This window comes from Lissotriton vulgaris, chromosome 3_1 (assembly GCF_964263255.1).
Source record: "Lissotriton vulgaris chromosome 3_1, aLisVul1.2, whole genome shotgun sequence".
Taxonomy (NCBI): domain Eukaryota; kingdom Metazoa; phylum Chordata; class Amphibia; order Caudata; family Salamandridae; genus Lissotriton; species Lissotriton vulgaris.
Window position 1 is genome coordinate 1,038,367,203 of NC_141689.1, and position 26,313 is coordinate 1,038,393,515.

Here is a 26,313-nt window from a genome sequence, read left to right on the forward strand (position 1 = left end):
TAAGGCGAACAGCGTGCAGGACCACAGTGACATGTTGGTGTGTTTGCACCTGAGATGGAGTAGGTGCAAGGGTGCAGAGTGGTGCCCGGGAGTCTGGGACAGGTGGTTTCAGTTTTTAGCATCTGCTGAGGCTGTTCCACGGCATATTGTTATTAAGGCCAGTTTTGTGGCTGGAAAGACGGTAAATCAATATTTGTTCCTTGAGCAGTAACTGTTGCTGGATATTAGGCATGTTGGGGTCCATGGTTTCAATTATGACCCAACTCATGTCATTGGTCGTGTGTCCTACTTCCAGGAAATGGTTGGTCATTTTGGTTGTGTTATTTTTGCACTGTATTGTACTCCGGTGTTCGCATATGCGTGTTTTGACTTTCCTGTTGGTCATCATGTCCTGCATCTGCCAAACTCTGAGGTCCTTAGTCCTTTCCTGGGTTCCCCCTGCTTGCGTTGTCCGTAACCAGGGTTTGAGTATCACGAAGGTAGAGCACACAGGCAACTGGGCTGCTCTGCATTGTGGTCAGGGCACATTTGGTGCACTGATCTGCTTTTTTCCAGACACATTTACATTCACTTTCTCTAAGGTCTGCTGAGGTGGCTTTCCCTTTTGGAAGTTTAAAGACTGCATGTGCATGATACAGTTTAGGTGCCCACTTGCCACGATAAATCCCTCACCTTGTACAAGGACAACCTATACCATACTTAAAGGACTTGAGGTTCCCTATCTCAGGGGTCGAAACCCTTCTCCCGTGGGATGCCCACCAACACCAACTGAACAGGGACATTCATAAGGACAAAGCACAAGCCAAACAAAAATACAGGATGGGTACCCAAGAAAGCAGTTGATTTAGAGTGGTGCACAATTAAGTACAAGAAAATAAAGTCAAAGAACCTTATTAAACAGCAATACACTACTCTGAAATATTCAAATATTAAAGTATAAAGCAATGAGTACATCGTAATGGACTTTGTGTTTTTACCCCATTGCACATTTCTGACTTTTTCTATTGTTTCCCTTGTACCCCAAAAGAACCCCCTGTTTTTATTCCGGCACGGCTCGTTGGTGGCAGCTCGCCCCATGATGGGCGGATAGAAGTCTATCATTCGGGGCAGTGGGGAACCGTTTGCGATGACCAGTGGGACGATGCTGATGCGGAGGTTGTCTGTAGGCAGCTTGGACTTGGGTAAGTGTCCATTTTCTCAGTACCGTGTGTATGAGAACTTACTAAAATTACAGTGTTTCTTAAAAGGGTACTTATGGCTATGTGTTCCTTCTGATGCAACTCTTTGGTAAGATTTTACATTTAGTGATAACACATGTTGGGAAACATTTACTAGGGATTGATATCATTGAAATGTTGTTGAACGAAGGTGGGAGTGTTTAACAATTTTAAATTGCATCATTCATGTTTTACTTTTCCCACTGTGGCTTTTTATAGAATTAAAGCCTGCTATAAGGGACTATTACCATTGTTAAAGAGCCTAAATCGGAGTTATAAGCTAGAGCCCCAGGAAAGGGTCCTTATTTTATAGATTTATTTTCATTATGGAGCGTGACTTCTTTAAAAAGGTGCCCTGATGCTAAGAACAGCAAAACACCTCAATCAGACACCCCGACATCAAAGTAAAAAGAGTAAAGCCAAGTGTTTAGAGGGTTGCTGAATGGTAAAAGTTTTTCAATGGAGCGGAGGTTACAAGGGAGTTTGTAACGAGGTTCAGGGCCTTTAACATCTGGTATAGGCAGACGTGCTATAATGCTATTAGAATGTTGCACTCTCTGAGAGTAGAATGTTTTAAATTAAAATGGGAGAAACAGAAAGACAGACATTGAATGTTGAAGCAGAAGGTCCATACCGGCCATTGCTGGCGCCAAGTCACTTCATTGTCTTCTATGGAATGCCCTACATTCCAATGTTTTAATGATAATCATACATCAACACAGCCCCAACACAGCCCCAAACTCCCATCCCATCCCTAAGCTACCCTTGGCTTTCAGGGTGGTGGAACGCCTCTTTAGTTATGTCTTCTACTGAGTTGTGAAGCAGTGGAGGTATTCACATATGGAACATGTTATTTTGTCTGATTCTCAAGGGATACCAGTGTTCAGACTAATACTCTGTGGAATGTGGGAACACCAGTAGTGCCATTATTCAGGCTACATTTACTGAGAAATGTGTGCAACAGCTGAGCAAGATCTTGTCCCCAGCTTGTAATAATGTACATTCTGGGAGTCATTGTTTTAACACGTTTGTGTCTCTTTTGTTTCAAAATGGATCCAACGAATTGTTCATTTGTTCACCAGAAGAAACACAGCATGGTACACTGAATTTTGCACATCAAATTATTTTGAATCTGGTAGCGTTGTGTGAGTGTGTATACCAAGATCTGTGCATGCACTCTATTGCTCAAATATTATGAAATACAGATTAACAGTTATTCAAAAAGTACAAAACCCAGTTTCTTTTAATTGCAGGGGGCACATGTTTGGAACATTGATTTTGGTTTTGACAAATGAAACCAAATCCAAACATAGGGATATAATTTTAGGGTAGTCAGATTTCACAAATCTGTTACTTTCTGTCCCTCTCAGATTCCCTTTCTAATCCATGATACAGTTAACATTTGTTAAATATGTTTAGGTGCAAGAACACCCTGGTGCTTCTGATACTGGAGAAACTAAGACACAACTTGTTGAGGCAAGCATTACTTGACGAGTTTATTGCAGGTGCTGGATATGGTATTTATTTAAGTGTTTCTCAGCTGTAAAAGTCGAGAGTTTGTGGGACAAGTGTACAAATGGATTAACCGACTTTGCTCGTTAAAGTAACACGAATGCCAACATGCTGTGACCAAGAAAGACATGATTTTTCAAGTTTTATCATTTCTAATTAGTATATTGATGAAATTAGGGAAAATGCCATCACACAGGACACCAGGCCTGTTTGTGTCTCTGAAAAGCGCTGAGTGGCAACTGACCCAGTAGTTATCATGATAAATAAATACAGTGGCGGCTCCTCTGCTAAGGCCGAGGAGCGTCGGCCCACTGCTCCGCAGCAGGAAACATAAAATGATAATAACTTGCGTTATTATCATTTTTAGTTTCCTTCTGCTGCTGCAGCATTCTGGGCGGGGCAGGGCTGCTCCGATGACTGAGGAGCAGGGGACAAGTGGTTTACCCACTCATAAGTGCACATGACTGGTCAGCCCTTTCAGGCCACCCAAAACAGTCATGCGCACTTCCCATATTCTGTAATGCTGCTTGCATGGAGAACATGCCCAGGCCCCCATTCCCTGGCTAAGCGCCGATTCACAGCGCTCAGACCAATCACAATGCTGCATTGCAGCATTGTGATTGGCGCTCAGGAGCCTGGAAGTCGGATGCTTCCTGCTGCAGGACTGGAGCAGGAAGAAGAGGACCGAGGAAAAGCAGCGGCCGGCCAGCCGTCACAGGTAAGTGTTTTTTTCTTTAAAGTTTTTTTCTCCTGCCCTACCACCCAAGCCCGGTTGCAGCCGCTAATGTAAATGTAATGACATAAACGAGTGTGTGTCTTTTTTGTGCCTAAATAACACTTTCTCGGCAAACTTGTCTGTGCAGTGTTCGTTATTGCGTGCTGACGCAGTTAGGCCTGCTGTAAACTATTTCAATTATTTAGAGCTAGCCTTTTCTGCTGCTCTTTTTAGTGTAGTGTTTATTCCTTGTACTTTATACACATTGTGACATTTAACTATCATGCAGACTCGAGGGTACATTTTAACCCATTATACACATATGGGCCCGATGTAGGTAGGCCCTTACCGATCGGTAAACAGCCATCGAGATGTAGGGAACAAAAAAAAATCAAAATCGGAGTGAAAACCGATTCGGAATGAGTACCGAATGGAAAAGAATCCGATACGTACATACGGAAAATCGGATATGTAACGAATCGGTAACACACCGAATCGGATGCAAACACCGATTCGGTCAATGTACCGAATCGGTAGACACAACGAATCGGAAAATAACCGATTCCGTCCATGTACCGATTCGGTAGTGACACCGATTCGGAAAATAACCGATTCGGTCCATGTACCGATTCGGTAGTGACACCGATTCGGAAATTATACGAATCGGCCCATGTACCGATTCGGTAGACACACCGAATTGGAATGAAGCCGATTCGGTCCATGTACCGAATCGGTAGATAGACCGAATCGGACATGAGCCGAATCGGAGAACATACCGATTCGTATGAATCACCGATCGGGAAATTCCCCGATTCCGACAGATGGGGAGATGTAGGGAGGCACAGAAACACCGAAATTGGCTCAGAATCGGTAGAATTCACTCAGTATTTACCATGGATTACAATCAGGTGGTAACCAACTCCAACCCATATAAACAGCCCCAAAATGCATTGCAACTTGCAGGATGGCAGCTTTTTATGTCATTGCGAGGCGGCTACGGCTACAGCAGGAAGGACAGAGGGAATGGCTAAGAAAGGAACAGGTCTACAGACAGAGGATAACCCTGTTCATGCTCACAGAGGCAGAGATCCTACAGAGATACAGGCTGGACTCTGACACCATACTTGAGCTCATCAGGGATCTCAAACCATTCTTGGACCACCACACCCCAAGGGCACACGCCATCCCAGCACACGTCCAGGTGCTATGCAGCCTACACCTGCTAGCGTCTGGCAGCTATCAAAGTGGAGTTGCAGCGGCAGGAGGGGTGAGCCAGAGCAGCCTGTCAAGGTTCTTCCACACATTCCTTGACGCCATGATACACAGGATGGACCAATACATCTCTTTCCCTGCAACCCACGCAGAACTGCTACAAACTAAAGCTGACTTCTACCAGATGGCACAATTTCCCCAAATCATTGGTTGCATAGATGGCACGCACATTCCGATTTGCCCACCAGCGGACACAGAATACATATACCGCAATCGGAAGTCTACACACACCATCAACGTGCAGGTGATCTGCAATGCGAAGTGCACCATCACAGACCTGGTAGCAAAATTTCCAGGGAGTACCCATGACTCCTATATTTTCCAACAGAGCGGCATCTATGCACGGCTGATGGCTGGCGAATTTGGTGAAGGATACCTCCTAGGTGAGACACATCATCAGACCCCCATAACACACAGTAGCTAGGTGGAATACATGTATGCATGTGTGTAATGTTACCCCTTTCTCTTCCAGGCGACAGTGCATATGCCCTCCGCTCATTCATACTCACCCCCTACCTCAACCCCTCCACACCCAGCCAAAGGAGGTATAACCGGGCCCACATACGCACAAGGAATGTCGTCGAACGGACCTTTGGCATCTGGAAAAGTAGATTCAGATGCCTGCACAAGAGTGGAGGTGCAAGGCAGTATACCCCCATCACCTGCTGCAAGATCATAGCTGTATGTGCAATGTTACACAACCTTGCGGTGAAGAAGGGCACTGAGGTGGAGTTGTCTGACTACAAGGACCATGACGACGACGAAGCTGTGCCACTGACACAGCCAGCTGGGGTGTGTACGCCAAGTGATGGCAGATACAGACGTGAGGAGATTACAGAAAACTATTTCTGAGTGAGTACAGATGCAAAGACAGCTAAATGGTTGTTGTGAAAAAACAATTTTTAATACTGTTGCAACACAGTTACTGCACTGATGTGCAACAAAAAAAAGGTGTAATGGCAAAGAAAACAAAAGTCCAAGGTCCAGGTTGCCTCACCCGCCCTTGCAAGGCTATTTCTTTGACCGCTTGGCAGCCCCACTGGGGTGTCCCTCAGCCCCCTCAGAATGACCAGCGGCATCTGCGGAGCGCCTGGTGCTCCTGCGTGGCACTGACGCAGCGCTGGCCGGGCTGCTGCGGCTGCTGCTGTCCCCAGCATCCCCCAGGTCCAGGGCAGGATTTGCGGCAGTGTTAGAGATGATCATGGCCTCCATTGCAGTCGTGATGCGGGCCATTCCCCTTGTTATCTCTGCCGTATTTTGTGTGAGGCTAGACTCCATGTTGGCACTGCGCTGGCAGAGTTGTGCCGTTGCCGCAGCAAGGCGGCTCATGGAGCGGTTCTGCACCCGGGCATCCCGCCTGCGCACCAGCTCATGCTCCTCCATTCTGCCACACAACTGGGTTATGGCAGTGGTTAGCCTGCCTAAACCTGCTGCTACCTCCTTGTTTGAATCCACGAAGGCCTGAAATCCTTTTACCATTTCCCCCATCTGCAGGTTGTGCTGCAGGAGCTGGCGTTGGCAGGCCATCATGGATTTCGCCTGCTGCCTTTGTATCTTTACCATCTTTCCTTCGAGGCCCAGGAAGACACTGCCCTCCGGTGCTGGTGCTGCAGTGGTGGGGATGGCACGGCGCCGGGTACTGCTGCTGCCGGCCTGCTGAGTGGGCTGGGGTGCCACTGGTGGGGGTGTGGTGCTGGCCGGGGCCTGAGCCCCTGCTCCCAGGACAGGTTGTACTGGTGCCACAGCCATGGTCGTGGCAGGAGCTGGTGTAGGTGGAAGGAGGTCCCTTGTCGGGGAGTTCTCTGGGGAGAACTGCAAGGGGGTGTGCTTGGCATTTGTGGGGAGTGCAGTGCTTCAAAGTCTATTACCAGGTCTCCCTCCATACCAAGCCCTATGGTGTTTTCGTCCTCCTCCTCCTCGGCAGCCTGGCTGGTGCTCGGCCCTGCGAGTGCAGTGTCAGATGGTGCTGCTGCCTCTGTTGACATTGTTTGTCCGCCTGATGGTGCCCCTAGGTACAAAGAAGCATTTGTAAATTGAGTGCCGATGTATTACAGTCAGTACAATTAAAGCATTCCACATGTCCTTGCATCTCCTTAGAATGTGTTCCACTGTTTCCTGTCTTGTGATTCTGCACTGCCATAGTTTGCTAACTTCTGCTGACTACATGTACCATGATGCTTGTCTCTTGTATGTTGGTTACAGTATTGTGCTGGGGTTTGCCTATGCATTGTGTCTAATGGGGAGGTGTCTGGTAGGGTGTGTCATGATGCGCATGCTTCTTACCTGTAGCTGTAGCTCTGGCTGAGCTGTCCAGGGTCCCAATTCCAGTTACGCTCTCCCTCTCAATGGTGGTGGACACCATTTCCTCGAGGTCTGTGAGGGGTGGCGCCGGGTTCCTGCCTCCACCAGTGACTCCAGCCTGCCTCTGGATCTCTGCCATCTTCCGTTTTGTGAGGCTGCGGATGTCATAGAAACGCTTCTTCAGCTCTTCCAGGGACCTGGGGGTGACACCCACAGCATTCACCTTTTGGGCGATTTCGCTCCAGATCCTCCTCTTGGTGCTGTCTGGAACATTCAGGGACAGCTTTCCAAATAGCTGCACCCTCACCACCTCCTCAACCAACACCTACAGCTCGGTGGTGCTGAACTTAGGCTTCCTCTTCTGGGAGGACTTCTGGCTCTCACTCTGGTTTGCCATCTTGTTCAGAACAGTTCACAACCTCCTACTCCCACTGCTGCTAACTGTGAGTGTTCAGCTCAGGCTGGCTCTCCAGAAAGTTCTTAATTAGCTGCACCTGCCAGGGTTGCCACTCCCTGTTTGGGTGGGGGAGGGGAGCCACCTCATTGGCTGAATCGGCTTTTACCGATTCGGATATTACCGAATCGGTAAAATCCGATTCGGTATTATCCGAATCGGATTTTACCGATTTGGTTTCTTCAATGCATTCCTATGGGCTTTTTGGCCATGGGTGTGTTTTCATAGCTACGATTCGTTAATTGCCGAATCGGATTTTACCGACTCGGCTATTTCCGATTCGTTGGTAGCCGATTCGGCTATTTACGATTCGGTGGTAGCCGATTCGGTACTTTCCGATTCGGTCCGTGCCGATTCGGAACGTACCGATTCACATTACCGATGCCGACCGAATCGGTATTATTTCGCCGTTTGTTTGCTACATCTCGTTTTCCGATTTCAGAATACCGATTCGGCCCGCCTCGGTATTTTGAAATCGGAAAATCCCTTTTACCTACATCGGGCCTATAATGTGTTATTTGGACTGTTTGGCTCCCTTTACATCATGCCCTGCGTAAACACTCGAGCTGTCAGCTCTCTTTGTGTTCCACGCTCACATAAAGTTTGCCTCACAGCCATGATGAGTCAACGAGCTGGCCCTCTGCTACATGCCCTGTACACATTGAAACAGTAAGTAACATTGCGGCAAGTGGAATGATTTAAACAAGAGTTCAGCATTTTTTTAGAAGTGAAATACCAAGATTACTTCAAACTAGGAGAACGAATCAAATAAACATCTTAAGCAACGGGACACTGGCTTTCCAATGGGTAGGTTAAGGGCGAATCTTAAGGCATGACATCTTAAAAGACGCTTTATTGCCTGGGCCTCCTTGTAGAGGTGGTCCAACACTGTTACATGCCACAATAAGCCAGTGGGGTAGCAATAGCTCCCGCAGCCCCGCGGTGCAGGGGTGGGGCTCTGAGCTCCATCTGTCCCCCTCTGGCACTGTGCACGGGCGGCGGACCCCTGGACTGAGCGCTCCTGACTGTGTCAGGAGCGTGGGCGTCCCCCTCCATAGACTTTGCAGGGGGCCCCTCAATTTTTGCTACGCGGCTACAATAAGCGTACCCACACTTAGACCCTACTTGTAGGGATTTTCATGTGGGTTCTGCACCTGAATGCGAGACCAGAACAAGGGGTGTCACACCTGAAAGCACCTGGGTCTCTATGCTGGGACGCTGGCATTCTTGGCTGGGAACATTTTGAAATCCCTGCTGGGAGCCTGACTGAGCCATGGTCTGGGCCTGAGGAGGTGGGCACCTAATGGGCATAGAATGATGGAATGACTTGGATACTTTGAGTAGAGCTAGACCTCAGTGTGATGGAGGTACGCAACGTGAGAAGTATAATGAAAGCCCAGCGAGCTACGGGTCTCAGAGGAAAAACTGGAGCAAAGCTTTATCTGGGCTTGGAAATATTAATTCAACAGGTATGGGCAGAAATGCCTGCTCCTGCCTATGGCCTAAAAAAGATGTAGGTAGGCCATTTTCAATCTGTAGTTGGGAGGACTGCCACAAAAGTAGGAGCCTTTTGCCTGAATCAGTAGGGTTATTATATGGGTTCCATTAGTTGAATCTATTTTTTGGTTGGTTCCTTCTATCAGCATTGAGAGGCCCGTTTTGGGTAGCGGTTGAGCTTTACAAGACTCGTTAACAAAACATAGCATCAAGAATGCAGAAAACGTAAGCATTAAGGCTGAAGCTGGCCTCAGAGAACATGGTGAGAGAGCAATGGTCAGCCTTTGTTTCAAGAGCTGAGGTCATCATTCATAGAAACCCTAAAGTGCAAGGCACAATATTGTAAATTGAATTCACAGTGAGGTCTTCCAAGGAGGAACATCACAGGGTATCTGCTCTTGAGGCCCAGCAGCATAGCCTTTGAATATTTGGTTCTGAGGTTGCAGAGACAGAAACAGAAAGTAAATGGGGCATTTTACTTCTGCAGTTCCTTCCCAATATAGGCCTACAAGCAGCCTGCTCTTCATCTCTGAGATTCCTGGGGGGGGGGAGGGGCTGGGTGAAGAAACTCTTCTTCTCAACCCCACCAGGTCATGTTGGGGTGCAAGCTGGCACACAGGAGGAAGACAAGATCAGTGTAGAGTATATCTGCTGTCCGTGGTCAGTTGCCATCTTTTCCACAAATGTTGGCTCTTCGCGCCTCACACCTACACTGCCTCTGTATGTGGCCCCGCCATGTGCCAAGCACAAGTGCTAAGATGCTGGGGAAGAGGATCTTATGGTTCCTCTAGCCAGGCAGAAAGAGGGGGCCGCAGGATGGAGTGCTTCCAGGGCACATCAAGAAGCGTCACTTCATGCCTATCCTGACATCTGGGTAGTGTTGACTCTCTTGAGGTAAGAGAGGGCCAGAGGTAGGGGTACAGAGGTGAGCAATCATGAGGCTACAGTGTGCTAGGGTAGGTGTAAGAGGCATATTAGGATGCCCGTTGGCACATTCATTCCTACCTGGGTACATTTGACATCCATTGGTAAAAACATAACATGTCTATTACAAAATTGGAATGCAATTGGCATAATTCCCAAGCGTGAGCTCTCTGAGGGCTGCGTATTCACACCTATGAGCCATTTGTGTCAAAGGTCAGGAGCCTGTTGACATCATCAGGGCCTTGTTCTACGGCTAGCATAGTTCATGAGAGCCTATGCATATTACAGTTGACATGAAATAGATAGAGGGCTGCTCTGGATGGTGACCCGCAAGCTTGAAAATGCACCAATCGATTGGAGAGCAGCATGTTTAATATGCAGCTTTTTTTGATAACTCTCGCCCCAAAATATGTTGTTCTGTTCAGGGGTAAAATTTGGACTAAGTAATGTTGGCCCCTTAGAAGTCTCAGGGTTCACTCACAAAGTCATTTCTGTCATAAAAGTACTTTTACAATTGAAATACCTGGATTTACGGCTACGAGGCATTCACAAAAAGTGGATTTATGACTCCTATGCATTCACAAAAAGTGTGGTACATCTTAAAAGTTTGTATATGCCGCTAACGCTTCTGTTTATGAGAGTTCACACAAGTCCCTCCATTACTTTTACACGCTGTAAAGTACTCCAAGCAAACACAAAGCAAACACAAGGGCTGAAGTAATTCCCATTCCAGCACAGCAAGGGGGAAATGACACCCCCCACACTTCGTGGGATGCATGGGAAGTTCTTGGCGGAGAAAATACCTTCCCTGTGGGTAAAAGAAATGTGCAATTGCACAGCAACCGAGGCCTTTCAAAATGTGGAATTTTAGTGTGCTTAGAATCGCACATGAGGGAATAATACCTCACTAAACAGTCACACGACATTTACAGGCGTATCCAGTGTTTATTTTTACACCGTGCCACCTTCTGCACTGCACTCATTCTCTCCTTTTAAGTGTTTAGATGGAATTCATGGAATCCATTTTCGGATCCTCCATATTGCAGTAGTGTAGCGTGGGCGGGGCCAAAGGGGCGGTTGCCTGGGCGCGAAATTCGTAGGGGCGCAAAATTGTAAAATGTTCTTTAAATCTAATAGATGTGCTTGGGGGTAAGGGTCTCAATACTGGACTTGTGGAAGGGACTCGGGAAGTGCTAACGGCCTGCCCCGGGTGCTGGCAACCCACACTACGCCGCTTCCATAGCGTATTCAACATTTGACTCATGCTACGAATGTTCTCCCTCGTCTTCTTGAATTCAGTTGTTAGTGCATACATGACACACCCAACTCTTCACCTTATATCCCGACTTGTGTTATTAGTTACTTGTTCTAAATAATCCCATTCATTTGTGTATCTGTTGTATGTCTGAAGCACTTTGTGACATATGTTTCGCATATTTGAGTAAGACTACCATCATTTCAAGCTATTAGTCAGTTTGTTCCAGTTGGCTGTTTCACATTAATAAACTACGAAGTGCATAACATCCCTTTACTACAAAAAGAAAACACTAATAACTCATTCGATCGAATATGTTATATTCAGGCATATCATGAAATTAAAACACTCTAAGGGGGAGAATTTTAGCCTAACACTGAGTGAGTGCAAATGGTAATACTGTATAAAAATAAACACTTTTTTGGACTATAGGTAAATGCCAAGTGCCAGGGTACCTCACAGCTGCATCCAAATTGGTTAATTCAGATTTGTTTATTCCAAGAACAAAGGAACCTGTAAGGTGACATTAGAGACAGCCCAACATTTGGGGCCCACCAGTAGGAGGGGGGGGCACTGACCACAGACACAGGAATGGTGTGATAAAGGCCGCTTTATTGGAATCAGGTGCACCCTGCCTAATCCCAACCTTGGCCTGAGCCGCACAAAACTATGTCTAACTAAATAGTGAATGCCTAACAACCCCCCCCCGCCCGCCAACACCCCTAAATGGATCCCCAACATTGCAAACTCATACAACATCATATAACATCCCTTCTTCAACCTACCCCCCTGCCTACAACTGCAAAAGACCTCAGGTCCCCCACCACCTATAACAAGCCAACCCAGGCCTCTTCCAGTACCCCCACTACCCCCTTCTTAACTAGGAGAAGCGCCAATGACAAAGGCAGAATACCAGCACCTGTTCCAGCGACAACACAGCTGTTCCCTACTACCTTCACCGTCTGTGCACCATCATCCAAGAAAACATCCTCCAAACAACTGCAAACCCCCCGTGGACCCCCCCCCCCCCGGACTCCCCCCTTTACACTGGGCGGACGGGCGGGCAAAAACAAGGCCCCAACGTTCTGCACCGGCTGCTGTGTCACTATCCACAAAATGGTGGACAGTGACACACGCTTACAGGATATATCACCCCCCAGCCCAAAAACAGCCCAAAGATAGCCCAACTGCCCTCCCCCAGCCCAAAACAGCCCAACGATCCTTCCTGTCCGTCCTGGTGCTGCGTCCCCCTCCCCTCCTACCGGCCCCAAAAAACCCTGTGGGGGCGAGCCTTCCCGTGGTCGGCTGCCCCCCAAATCCCCATTGGGGCCCACCAGTAGGAGGGGGGCACTGACCACAGACACAGGAATGGTGTGATAAAGGCCGCTTTATTGGAATCAGGTGCACCCTGCCTAATCCCAACCTTGGCCTGCGCCGCACAAAACTATGTCTCACTAAATAGGGAATACCTAACAACCCCACCACCACCACCCCTAAATGGATCCCCAACATTGCAAACTCATACAACATCATATAACATCCCTTCTTCAACCTACCCCCCTGCCTACAACTGCAAAAGACCTCAGGTCCCCCACCACCTACAACAAGCCAACCCAGGCCTCTTCCAGTACCCCCACTACCTCCTTCTTAACTAGGAGAAGCGCCACTCGAAAGCCGCATTAGCGGTTTTCGACCCCCCCCAGGACTCCAGCCTCCTCGTGTACATGCTCACCCCCAACGCCGCATCCAGTGCCTCCTTTAAATGAACGATGTAGAGCTCCATCCCATACCGTGAGAGTCGAACCCCATCTTCCCGAAAGAAATACACCGCCCCGTACCTAAGCTCGGGATGCTCCATCCTGCCTATCCTAGCCCTGGCACAGAAATCCTTCATCTCCCTGTTGATCTTTCTCCTCGTCCTGTCAATAGCCCCCGGGCGCTCAGCTCCCCTCCAACACCTCCTGGGAATAAAATCCGACCAAATCAAATGACAACCTGGCCACTGTCTCTTAATCTCAATCAAATCTCGTTTCATCTGCTTGACCAGTGCCAAAGCTTTACATTACACTAGGTCATTTTCACCCAGGTGTATAACTACCACATCCGGGCACACCCCCCCTGACCACATTATTCAGCAAGGGCATCAACTCATGCCAACGCATTCCCCCCTTTCCCCGCCAATGGCATCTAAACAATCTGTCATCCAATTCCTAGTTGAGCTTCCGGTGTTTGTCCCATTCAGCCCTCTCAGCCCGTTTGACAAATGAGTGTCCCACAACGTAAATGTTCAGAAGCGCCGCGTAGGGGTAAAAATTACTATTCCAACTCAAGAGAGTGCAACAGTAGGGAAAATGTTGGATAGCGGCAGGGTAAAATGTACAATTCCCACTCCAGAGAGCGCAACAGTAGGGTAGCGTTGGATAGCGTAGAGGTAAAAATTACTATTCCCACTCCAGAGAGTGCAACAGTAGGGAAAGCGTTGGATAGCGTAGGGGTAAAAATTACTATTCCCACTCCAGAAAGTGCAACAATAGGGAAAGCGTTGGATAGCGAATGGGTAAAAATTACTATTCCAACTCCAGAGAGTGCAACAGTAGGGAAAGTAAATACTTCATATATAAATAAAAATTAATTAATTATTAATATCAATTACTAACTAATTAAAAGTAATTAACAATTGTATATAATATAATAATTAATCAATTAAAAATGAAAATAAAAATGAATTAATAAAAAAGTATTACCTATTAATACAAATGAATACACATTATTTACTAATTAACAATTAAAAAATAATTAAAAATTTGGACAACAAAAAACCAATAAATAAATTAAAATATTTAATTAATTACTATTAAATTACTTCCCACTCTATTCCCCTACAAACCCACAACCCGCAACATAAAATAAATTAATAAAATTAACATAATTATCAATTAATCAAAATAAATTACCAATTATATATTATTTAATTACCAATTACATATTTTAATATCAATTAATTAAAAATAAATACCAATAAATAAATTAAAAAATGTAATTAATTATAATTAAATTACTTCCCACCCTATTCCCCTACAAACCCACAACCCGCAACATAAAATAAATTAATAAAATTAACATATTTATCAATTAATCAATTAATTAAAATAAATTACCAATTATATTTTATTGAATTACCGATTAAATATTTTAATATCAATTAATTCAAAATAAATATCAATAAATACATAAAAGAATTATAATTAAATTATTTCCCACCCTATTCCCCTATAAACCCACAACCCGCTACAGAAAATAAATTAATAACATTAACATAATTATCAATTAATCAATTAATTAAAATTAATTACCAATTATATTTTAATTAATTACCAAATAATAATTAATTAACAATTAATTCAAAATAAATACCAATAAATAAATTAACATATTTAATTAATTATAATTAAATTACTTCCCACCCTATTCCCCTATAAACCCACAACCCGCTACAGAATTATATTACGCAAAAATAAAATACCATAAAATTAATTAATTAAAATAAATAAAAAAATAAATATACACTTTTCACACATATACTTACATAAAAATACTTTAAAAAATTTGATATTATTAAAAAATTAATATTAACTTACCTCAAATTTGATATTTTTGTTGTCTATATTCTGTCCAATCTATATTTTTGTTGTCTATATTCTGTCCATTCTATATTTTTGTTTTCTATATTCTGTCGATTCTATATTTTTGTAGTCTATATGCTGTCCATTCGATATTGTGTCCATTCTATATTTTTAATTCGATATTAATGCTATTCTATTTGATATTTTTGTAGTCTATAATCTGTCCATTCGATATTGTGTCCATTCTATATTTTTAATTCGATATTAATGTAAATCGATATTAAAAACTCGATATTTTGACTGTATACCATATGATACAACAAGTAACCTCATACCTACAACAAGTCAGGACTATTGACTTTGTCAATGGTTGTTAGTTGCATAAGATAAATGAGCAGCAACTATGGCTTGCATATAATATTAAAAAAGCTTGCATTTAAAGCCCTGGTGACACCACAACAATGTCGTTGCTCCTGAGTTTCAAAAAGAAAAGGGAAATCCAGAGAGAAAATGACTCTTTTTAAAGGATTTACCTTTCCCTACAATGCTCACCTGGCATGACGTCATGCCGTAACTTCTCCACTAGTGAGAAGTGAGCAGTGTAAGAACACGCACATCGATGTGCCTGCTGTCACTGCAGTCCGGATAAAAATGAACCGCCTCTGCCACTGCACAAAACAGACCCCGGTAGAGACCCGTTTCGAGGCCCCCTTTAAAAAACTGCTGGTGCTCAGCCCCGGGGAGACCCGGCCCACTTAAAGCCCTGAATGAGGGTCCCTTTAATAGGCGCCCTTGTAGTTGATGCTCTATGGACAAGTGCTTCTTTCCTCCTTCCACTTGCCCCCACTGCTAGACGCTGTTCATAGGAGTGTTATATGTCTCCACTATGATATATAATGATTACCTTGGGTTTTCTTTTTCCCTTAGTATCGAATTTGTGCTGGTTAGTATATTTGGTTGTCAACCACGTCATTCCAATGAATGGAAAATTCTACTAGTCAGAGATTGGCTTTACATTCAGTAATAGCTGTGTGCACTTTTGTCAGCTGCCTGCCACATTGAAGCTTACCTCGAAAACCCTATAGCAGTAGTCTTCAAACTTTTTAATGATGCGCCCCCTGTGAGAAAAAAACATTCATAGGGACCTCCCTCAGAATTTTTCACAATTAAATTGGCAAACTTCAAATATGTCTAAACTCATTTAAATATTGTAGTTAAGTTCTGTTATCATTTGCAAACAAATAAAGATACATACATGGTTGCCAAACGTACTATTATGGTCAGGCAGGCCTTACTAACGTGTAAAAGTATCCACAGTGTGAGATTATTAGAAATGGGCTTGGGGTGGGGGGGTTTGAAGAATAATTGGAGTCTCTTACATTTTTTTCACATACTCTTAGCCAGGATATAAAGGACAAAGCATATTAGTTTTTAAAAAAATTTTTTTAAAGACCTTTATTTTGTGGTATCGCCGACCGTCAAAGTAAATAGACATTGCATTTCCACTTTACAGTACACAAAACATCGTGAGGGCCCAATGGGCAATACTGGAGAACACTGTACACAGCCAGAGTGCCGGCATCCCGGAGGCCCGGCGGCGCAAAGTGATGGAACAAATCAATATACGCCAGTCACATCTCACCCTGAAAGGCCTCATCTTTGCAATTAAACAGTCGGCATTCATACAGTGCGAATATAACGTTGCGGTCTTGCAACAACACAAAAGAAAAAACCAAAAAGGAAACTACCCCTGAACAACCCCAAGGCCCTCCCCATTTGCTATCGAGTGCATTGATGGAGTCTCTGTCATCCTCCCTAAGCTAATAATGTTGGTTGCGCCCTCAGTGTGTGTCATAACCACCCACCACCCATGTTACCTTCTAGTCCGCGTCACTCCCAACCCGTCTCCCCAGTGTAGTATACGCACCCCCCTGTCTCCCACCTCCTAAACTCAAATCTTCAGTTCTCCTCATGTGGTAGTTGTCCCAGTTCCAAACCATCGCCCAACTCCTGAGCCTGGAGCTCGTCGACGTCTGACGTGTCAGAGCTGTCCCCCTCCCCCTTGTGTAGGTATTCCTTGTAGAGGTCCCAGAAGGATTTCGGTCTGCTTTTGGGCGGCAGCAGTTCGCTGTACAATTCCGTTTGGGTGCAGCAGTATTGGAGGTCCCTGAGCCATCTCGCTTTGGTAGGGAGTGGACCGCGCATCCAGCACGTTGCCACAACTCTTCTGGCCAATAGCATCGCCACATCCACTATCCTGCGCAGCGAGGGGGCCAGTGGCTTGGAGAAGCCCAGCAGCGCAAGCGACGGGGATCTCTGCAGCGTCTCCCCCAGTATCCTGTCTAACTCCGCAAATACCTCCTCCCAGAAGGAGCTTACCCCTGGGCATAGCCAGGCCATATGAAAAAAATCAGCGACCTGGGCTCGACAGCGCTCACACTCCGAGGATGCACGTAGGCCATAGCGATGTAGCCGCTCGGGGGTGTAATACACCCTCTGCAGAAATTTAAAATGCACTAGTCGATGCCTGCCATTAAGAGAAACTTTACGAGTGTTGGCGCAGCAATAGCGCCACATAGCATCATCTATGGGGGCCTGGAGATCTGTTTCCCACGCCGCTCTAGGAGCAGAGGTAGGCAATGTTTGGTGCGAGATTCCTAGCTTGTTGACTATTGAGACCAGTTTTGTAGGCGTTTTAGTCTTAATAACATACGTCAATTCAGGGATCTCCTCAGGTTCCTTCAGCGAGGGGCCTAGTATGTCCCGGCAGGCTGATCGGAGCCTGTGGTACTGGAACCTTTGTAGCAGCGAGGGAGCCGGGGTGGTAGGGGGGAGTTGTTCCCAGGTTTTCAGAGTACCCTCAAAGAACAAGTCCTCCATATTCAGTATGCCAAGGGCTCTTAGGGCCTCTGTTACTCCCTTCTCGTTAAGCGGGTCTAGCCATAAGGCCCAGGCCACCGGCATTTGTGGGGAGTACATCAATTCACAACCTCGCTCCCTCATCAGTGCATGCCACGCGTGGTTGGTCGCCTTGAGCGAGTCCATCTGTCCGACCGCTCGGTCCGCTGGGAGACAGATCGTGGCTGGCAGGGGGAGCGGGTCAGCAAACAGCCGCTCTAGAATGAGATGCGGCGTACGTGCATCTCCGTGGATCCATGAGTGTAAGTGTATCGCCTGCGCCACTCGATAGTAGCGCTCCAGGTCTGGCGCCCCCAGTCCCCCCATCTCGCATGGGAGTGTCAGTGTCGCCCATTTGACTCGAGGTTGTTTCCCGCCCCAGGCCAGCCTGACTAGGACCTGTGTTAGTCGTTTAAAGAAGGCCTTCGACAGCACTACCGGGATGTTAACGAAGAGGAAGAGGAACCGGGGCAGCACTATCATTTTTATGATGGCAATCCTGCCTAATAGTGAAAGCGGGAGTCTGATCCAGACGTCCACATCGTCCACTAGTTTGTTAAACGCGACCTCGTAGTTGTCCCGGATCAGGATCTCGGGGTCCGTGTGTAGGCGGATGCCCAGGTATCTGACCGAGTCGTCTGTCCATTGCAGGGGATATTCCATATCGAATGGCCTCGTGACTGGGGTCAGGGGGAAGGCGATGGACTTGTCCCAGTTCACTCTAAGTCCGGAAAGCACTCCAAACCGGACCACTTCTCTGAGTATCGAGGTCAAGTTGGCTTCTGGGTCACGGACGTACAGTAAAGTGTCGTCGGCGTATGTCGAGATACCAATTTTGTAGGTAGGGAAACTAACACCCTCCAGGCTATGGTATTCCCGCATGGCACATGCTAGTGGCTCCGCTACCAGCGCATACAGCAGTGGCGACAAGGGGCATCCCTGTCGGGTTCCCCTACTGATGTGTATAGGCTCTGAAACTCTGTCTCCTATCCGAAGACGGGCCGAGGGGTGGTGGTAAAGTGCCCCTATCCTCTGCAAGAACGGTTCTCCCAGTCCCAGTTTTCGCAACACTCTGATCATGAACGGCCATTCGACGGAGTCGAACGCCTTTTCCATATCCAGGAAAATCGCCAGTGCGCGATTCTCCTGTTTAACATGCTGTATCGTACCCAGTACCGTTCGAATGTTATAAGTTAGATTCCGGCTAGGGACGAAACCAGATTGCTCCGGTGCCACGAGGTCAGGGACCAGTAAAGCTAGCCGGTTGGCTAGCACCTTGGCGTACAATTTCGCGTCTACGTTCAGTAAGCTGAGCGGTCTGTACGAGCCACAGAGATCAGGGGGTTTCCCCGGTTTTGGGATCGTAACCAGCAAAGCTTCCCGCATGGAGAGTGGCATCTCGCCATCTTCGCAGATGGAGTCGAAGAGGGTTATCAGGTGTGGGAGTAGGAGATCTTTGAAAGCTTTGTAAAAGCCTACCGTGAGACCGTCGGAGCCCGGGGCGCTACCCGACCTCATGCTGCCTAGGGCATCTAACATCTCGTCTTCGTGGAACGGGGCCATCAGAAATTCCCGGTCTGAGTTCTTGAGGAACGGCATCGAGATGTATTCCAGGTATTCGTCGATTTCTGTTTCCGCCCCCCCCCACCTTGGAACGATAGAGTTCCGTGTAGTAGCGCCTTAACGTCTCCAGTATCTGATCTTCCTCAGCTACCCTATCACCCTCCGGGGTCTGCAGTTCTTCTATCACCAAAGGTCTCCGGGAGCCCTTGACCATGCGGGCCAACAACGCCCCCGGTCTTTCCCCCTCCCCGTATGCTCGAGCAGTGGCGTACTTGCCCATGAAAAGGACCTCTCTGTCCGCAAGTGCGTTGTAGTCCGTCAGCAAAGACGGCAGCTCCTGCCCCACATCACTACCGGACGCTGCCAGCTGTCGTTTCTCTAAGTCCGCAAGCTTTGTTTCTAAGTCGGAGAGTTCCCGCCTAATGGTGCGTAAAACGCTAGAGTGTTTGGACATGGCCATTCCCCTAATATATACTTTGAAGGCTTCCCATATCGTAAAGAAATTATCAACCGAATTAATATTGGTGGCGAAGTATCGTTCTATGTCTTCCGCCATCTCCCCACGGAAGGCGTCGTCTAGCAGAGCATAGGGTGGGAAACGCCAAGTGTAGGGCGGGATCCCCTTCCTGGCAGTGGAGAGATGGATCAGGACTGGGGAGTGATCTGAAAGTGTGCGTGGGAGTACCTCACACGAGCTGATACCGCCAAGGACCGAAGAGGAGGCCAGCCAGTAGTCTATCCTAGTATGTATGTTGTGATAGGCCGAGTAGTGTGTGAATCCGCCCTGCATAGGGTGTTTGTCCCGCCACACATCCACTAGGTCCAGCTTTGTCATCTCTGCTCTCATATAGACAGCAGATGCTACCGGCCTTCGAGCTGGGCCCGTGGAGCGATCCTTGGTAGGGTCAAATACAAAGTTGAAGTCCCCCCCCACAACATTTTGGAGTGTGTGTGTGTCCTACACGTGGCCGACAGGGCGGCATAAAATTCCGGATTATCATGATTGGGATCATAAACATTCACTAATAACAGATCCAGACCTCTCCCCGCACATCTAGCAATTACATATCTACCCTCTGCGTCCACATGTACCGGGGTCAGTTTCAATCTCGAGGAGGGGTTAGCCCAGATAAGCACGCCACGGGCGTGAGTGGTGAAGCCCGCTGCCACTATATTGCCCGCCAACCCTCTAGTCTGCAACAGCTTACTGCGGACGGGTAGGTGTGTTTCTTGCAATAGGGCCACATCTACATGGTGTCTGTGGAGAAAGCTCAAAACCTTTCTCAGCTTGCGGTGGTCATTTAGCCCTCGCACATTCCAGGTCATCAGGTTTAGCGTGTGACGGGCCTGTGGGCGCCCAGACATTACAGCAGCAGACATCGCAATTTACAACATATCATAGCGACTCCAGAGGCAGGGAAAATACAATAACCCGGGGCATCAGTACCTATGGTGGCCTGCCAGCCACTCCATTCATATGCATTTACTCCAATCCAGTTCCTCATAGCAAACCTCGGGCCCTCCAACATCTCAACAACAACAATCCCCCCAAACCAAACCCCAGACCCCTCCCCCCTGTTCCCTCCCCACCCACAGCTGACCACCCCCAACCCGGCCAGACAGAGCCCCCCACGATTCCCCATCAACCCAAAAACCTCAGTCTGTTAGGCCATACGTGTCCCAACTCCCTGGGGAGTGTCACAGCCAAAAGCACAGGGGCAAAGCGTGCCGAGGTTGCACAGAACCACCAACGGTTTCAAAGTTTATCACCAGTTCTGCACCTCAGACCAGCCCCAAAGTGTTCCAGTGCCTTACTCTAAGTTCCCCCACTCCCCTGTTCCCCCCAAACCCGACCCCGCTGACAAATCTCGATACGCCTTTTCATCACTTGTAGACATCCCCTGCATCTCCAGGTTAGTGCGCACTGCAGTTCAGTTTCTTCTCCCATCCAACATCAAGTGTCCCCAGATGTGTCTAACTTACAGCTCACCTTATAGGGATGCGTATTGTCCACATGGTAGCGAGTCTAGCTTCACCACCCGCAAAGGGGAGCAATATATACTGGGTGCGACACCTCAGTCCTGTTCCTCCAAGTTCGAAGCTGCCCCCGAATCTTCTCTGTGGTGCTGCCGTTGTTCCTTGCGCTCTCTAGCCCACGTCTTCAGAGACTTCTGCAGCTCCTTGGGGTCCGTGAAGAAGTACGATTTCCCACCAGTGTTTATTCTCAGTTTGGCCGGGTAAAGCATCGCATAGTCGAGTCCCAACTCGCGCAGCTGTTTCTTATGTGGTATAAATTGACGGCGCTCCTCTTGCACTTTGGCCGTGAAATCGGGGTACAGCGATATGTCCATGCCTTCCATCTGCAGTTTTCCTTTTTCCCTAGCCAACCGCAAAGCCGTGTCTCTGTCCCTGTAATTCAGGAGCTTTGCTATGATGGGACGAGGAGGCGCGCCAGGCTGTGGTTGAGGGCCTAAAGTGCGATGCGCTCGCTCCACGATGAACATTGGGGAGAAGGCCTCCTCCCCCAGCAGTACCTTCAGCAAGTTCTCGACGTAGAGCTCCATTTTGCCAGTCCGAGTTGATTCTGCCACTCCCGTTATCCGAATGTTCGATCTGCGTGAGCGCGCTTCTAAATCTTCAGCTTTGTCACGGATCACTTGCAGCAGCCTGCCGAATTGCTGTCGGTCCTTGTCCCATTCGGACTGCGCCTCCTCGGCCTCCGTGAGGCGTCTCTCCGCCATATCCAGGCGCTCCGCATGCTTGTCTACTCTTTCCGCCATGCGGTCCATGCGGTATGACAAAGCGTCTATCTTGGAGCCCACCGCCTCGATGCTATTCTGGATGCCCTTCTCCATCGCTGCCAGCAGGTCCCGAAGTTCTGCAGGAGCCGCTGTTGCCGTTGCCCCTTTAGGGGAGGCCTCCGGCGCCGGTAGCTCAGGCCCCTTAGGCCTTCGGCGTTCAAACGATAGTTTGGCCTGCGCTGTATCGTTTTTCCCCATTTTGTCCTCCCAGTGCAGTGGGGCTCTGTCCCTGAGAAACCACCTCGTCACAGTCTAGGCAGGGCCGTGGGAGAAGTGCTCCAATCGCCTCTTCACCACCCCCGGCTGCCGTGCTGGCGTTAGTGGAGCAGGCGGGTCAAAATGGCGGTCACGTTATGGGTGCCGCCGCTGCTGTGCGTCCTGTTCTGGCCACCGCGCTCCGCAGATCTGTGCTAGCCCCTCCAGGTTCTCAGCTGACAGTACCTTTTCAGTAGTAGTGCCGCAACTCGTGGGCTCCCAGGTAGCTCAGGGTATGCACGCGGCCGGAGTGATCCCCAAGCCTCCGCCCTCCGTGCTGTCTCGCCGCTGTGTCCACCTTGCTCCGTCGCGGTGTCGCTGAGAGGGGGTGCCGTCTCATAAGCCCTGGGGTGGTGCGCAGTGGCTGTGGGGGGGCTCCCGGGTGTCCAGGTGGCAGCGCACCGAACTCAGCGCTGATCGCCCCGTCTCCTCCAGTGTCCGGGGCAACACGTCGGGTGACGTCGTTCGGCCTGCTCCGCAGGGCAGTCCGCGGCTTCAGGCCTGGTCCGCAACCGCTCTCCCCCGCGGATCTTCGCCGCGTTTCCTCTGCAGCTAGCGACTGCTCCAGCTCACTCGGTCAGGTCCGGGGGTGCCAGGGGTCACAGGGTCCAGCACACAGCTATACTGGCACTCGACAGGATAGTTTATCAGGATATTTTAGGGGCTTAGGCGAGGAGCCGAAAGCTCACACGTCCGCCATCGACGCTGGCTAGCTCCGCCCCCGACAAAGCATATTAGTGTTGGCCCATTACAGAGCGGCTTCTGACGCTCATTTTTTGTGTACTTAAAGCACTGCTATCAGGCATAATACTTCTTTTGTCCAGAGCCTGTTGCACACCCTGGGATCACTTGAGGCTCCCCTAGGGGCACCTGTCCCCCACTTTGAGGACCCTTGCCCACCAGGATACTACAGGAAACGATCTACAAGACATTCACATTGACAATTCCGATTGCTCATGCATTGCTGAGACCTACTGGCTTTGCCAATGCTTGTTAAGCAAGTCACCTCTAGGGTTGAGAAGGGAGAAGTCGTTTTACAATCCAAGGGATTCTAATGAGGACTGCATGTCAACCGTTAATCTTTCAGGAGGAACCCGACATTCTCTGCTGTTAGTAATCTGTTATCCTTTCTCTGCCTAAAGATTCTTGTCTCCCTCTCTCCTTGCCTAATTGCACAGTAATTGCAGACAGTTCCATCATTTGTACGTTTTTCGGAAGTTTAAACTAATCACCTGTTTCTAAACAAACAAATTACATACCCATTACTTTTACTGAGTGAAATGTTGTTCGAGACTGTATATCACTTTCAGTGTAGTTATTTTTCCTGAAAAGTGTTATTCTGCGTTTGCAGCAAAGTAAAGAAGTCTAAAACTGCATGCAACCAAATTAAAAATCACGTCGCAAAAATCGTCTTAAAACTGGAAAATCTTCCACATTTTACAAAGTTTCCACAAAAGAACACGTGATGCTCTGCAAATGGAGAATTAATGTTCACTTCAAGAGCATAAAGAGAGTCAACTGTTCATCGCTCTACAAATTTGGATGGTGCACCATCGACGCATTTGGTCAGCCATCTGTAAACACCTAGGGGCAGATTTACAATCCCCTTGTGACACTTTTGCGCCGGTGTTGCGCTACTTTTGTGATGTAGCGGCGGTGTAAAAAATGCGGCCAATTTACAATGTGATGCATCTAAGGAGATGTGTCATATTGTAAAGCCCTGCGTCACATTATACCTGCGTCAGGTATAATGTATGCAGGATGGGCATTTCAACGCAGGAAAGTCATAAAAATGACGCAGTGAAATCTACATGATTTCACTGCGTCACTTCCAGGACGCCACTGCAGGCGTAAGGAGTGATGGAGTGAAGTGGGAATAGGCCACAAAATGCATTGTTGGAGTTGCGTTGTGGTTGTGACACGACTCCAGCAATGCGTGACTTTTGGGTCAACAGATGCGTCCGAATTTCGGACACATCTGTAAATCCTTGCACCATGGTGCTCCATATTGTAAATACGGTCCATCCATGGTGGCACAAGGATTTTTCAGGGGTGCGTAGAGAAAGTGACGCATCTCTACAGATGCGTCACTTTCTTCTAAATCTGCCCCCCTAGTAAGGTAATAATGACTATCTCACTGTTCCTATACTGGTGAGCTAAGGCATGTAGGCTTCAACACCCAGTGGCGTAGCTAGGCCTTGTACCGCATGTGGCGGTTCCTGCTTTTGTCGGCTGCGGCGGCTGAATTAAAGAGCGGGGGCTGCCATTTCCTGCATTTTCCACCTGATGGCTGCAGGTAAGAGCGGGGAAGGAGGAGACCGCCGTCACAAAACTCATGCCGCCGGGGGAACACCGCCCCCGCCTCCCCTTTGCTACGCCACTGTCAACATCTGAGAGAAAGGGTATCCACTGCCACGTTTACAAGTACATGAACTCACTGAATTATTTTGACAAATAGCAGCACACCAGGCCAATGACGTAACTCTAAATCAGCGTTCTCCAGTGTTGGTCCTGGAGGGCTGGATACATGCCAGATTTTTAGCATATCCAGATTTAGATAAATGTAGTTATCTTAAAAATCTGGCATGGATCTGACCCTCCAGGGCTGACATTGGAGAACCCTGCACTAAATGATGGGGCTCCCCTGCAGAATGTGGAGAGTAGAGCGCAGCCTCTCATATCATACAGGCCTTAGGTTGCATACTGTGCCCCAAAGGGTGAAGGCCGACCTGTGCCACAGGGGCCTGCAGAGGCCTACGCTCTGATATCAAATATATCTTTAATTCACCCTACTCCATCAGATCATGTGAGACACACCATCTGGCATTATTATATGTACTATGCAAATGAAAAAGTGTTCCTGCACTCCTTCTCTCTTCAAATTTAAATCTCTGCTGTAATGAAAAAAGTAAACCAATTTAGAACCCTGTGTGCGTGCTACCACTGAAAGGTAGATATGACCCAACAATCTCCACACTTTAGTACCAGAAGCACAGCATTACAACATCTTGTATTATTTTTACAGGGATTTTCATATTTTGGGCGGTTTCTATAGTATAAACAGCAACCGGTTGGCGGTCTGTACCATAAGAGTCAATCGGTAAGCCCATTGGCAATATGATGTTATGCAGCATCATGTTTTTATCTAAAAGCGTAGTTCTACAGTGTTTCGCTTTACTGTTCACAGCAATTGGAAAATCCTTTGGGCAGTTCTAACATTTGGTGATTCCATCGTTTTTCGACGGGTTTGAGAAGATCTAAGGGTGAGGCTTGTTCATGCATGACCTTTAGTTTTTATTTGGAGACTATCAGGATTACATATTAGTCTCATGCAATATTATTTGCATCTAGGGGGACGCACTAGCCTTTTCTTGAATTACACACCGGAAGAGTGTGCTTTTAGCACATTGCCGGGTAAGAATTTTGTTGTTGTTTTTTTATGCATGTTATCGTACACGGTTGAGGAGTGGCAACCAGTAAACGATTCAGGCTGGTACTAACCTTCATGACAATTCTTTCTTCAGTGCACTTTACTAAACTGCATAGATGATCAGTTTGTTATAAAACACATGAATCCATTGGATACAGGTGGCACTTTCAGACTTTATTTCACATTATAGTGTTTTATTTCACGTTTTCAAATTCACGGAGAGTGCAAATTCTAAATAAACTCATGTATAATGATATTGTGACATGGGGAATTGCAGTGTTTTGTATCTAAATGCCATTTATTGTGATGAAGGTTTCCTGTGGCCAACACACTTGGATACTTCCAGTTTCAACGAACTTCTAATATTTATCCCCTGATGAAGGGTTCCGTTTTGGAACCCGAAATGCATTGGGACTTTCTTGCGTAAATTTTGAGCTTTTTCTTGGAAATTTGCTGATTGCATCATATGTTTTTGATTTGGGTATTGCACATTTGATGATTTGAGAATATTCTAAAGATGTACTACAATGAAATGTATAATGTTTTTGTTTGCACAACGTAAATTCATGATTTATATCGCTTGTGATAAGCAGGTA

General features: G+C 47.4%; 1 protein-coding gene across 1 annotated transcript in view; it reads left to right on the plus strand.

The window, feature by feature from the left end:
* The window catches only part of PRSS12 (serine protease 12), a 585,240-nt gene that overhangs the window by 181,565 nt on the left and 377,362 nt on the right, over positions 1 to 26,313 (plus strand). The window contains exon 4 of the mRNA XM_086961447.1: positions 1,028 to 1,181. Coding sequence (XP_086817573.1) covers positions 1,028 to 1,181 — 154 coding nt within the window. The remainder of the gene's footprint in view (positions 1 to 1,027; positions 1,182 to 26,313) is intronic.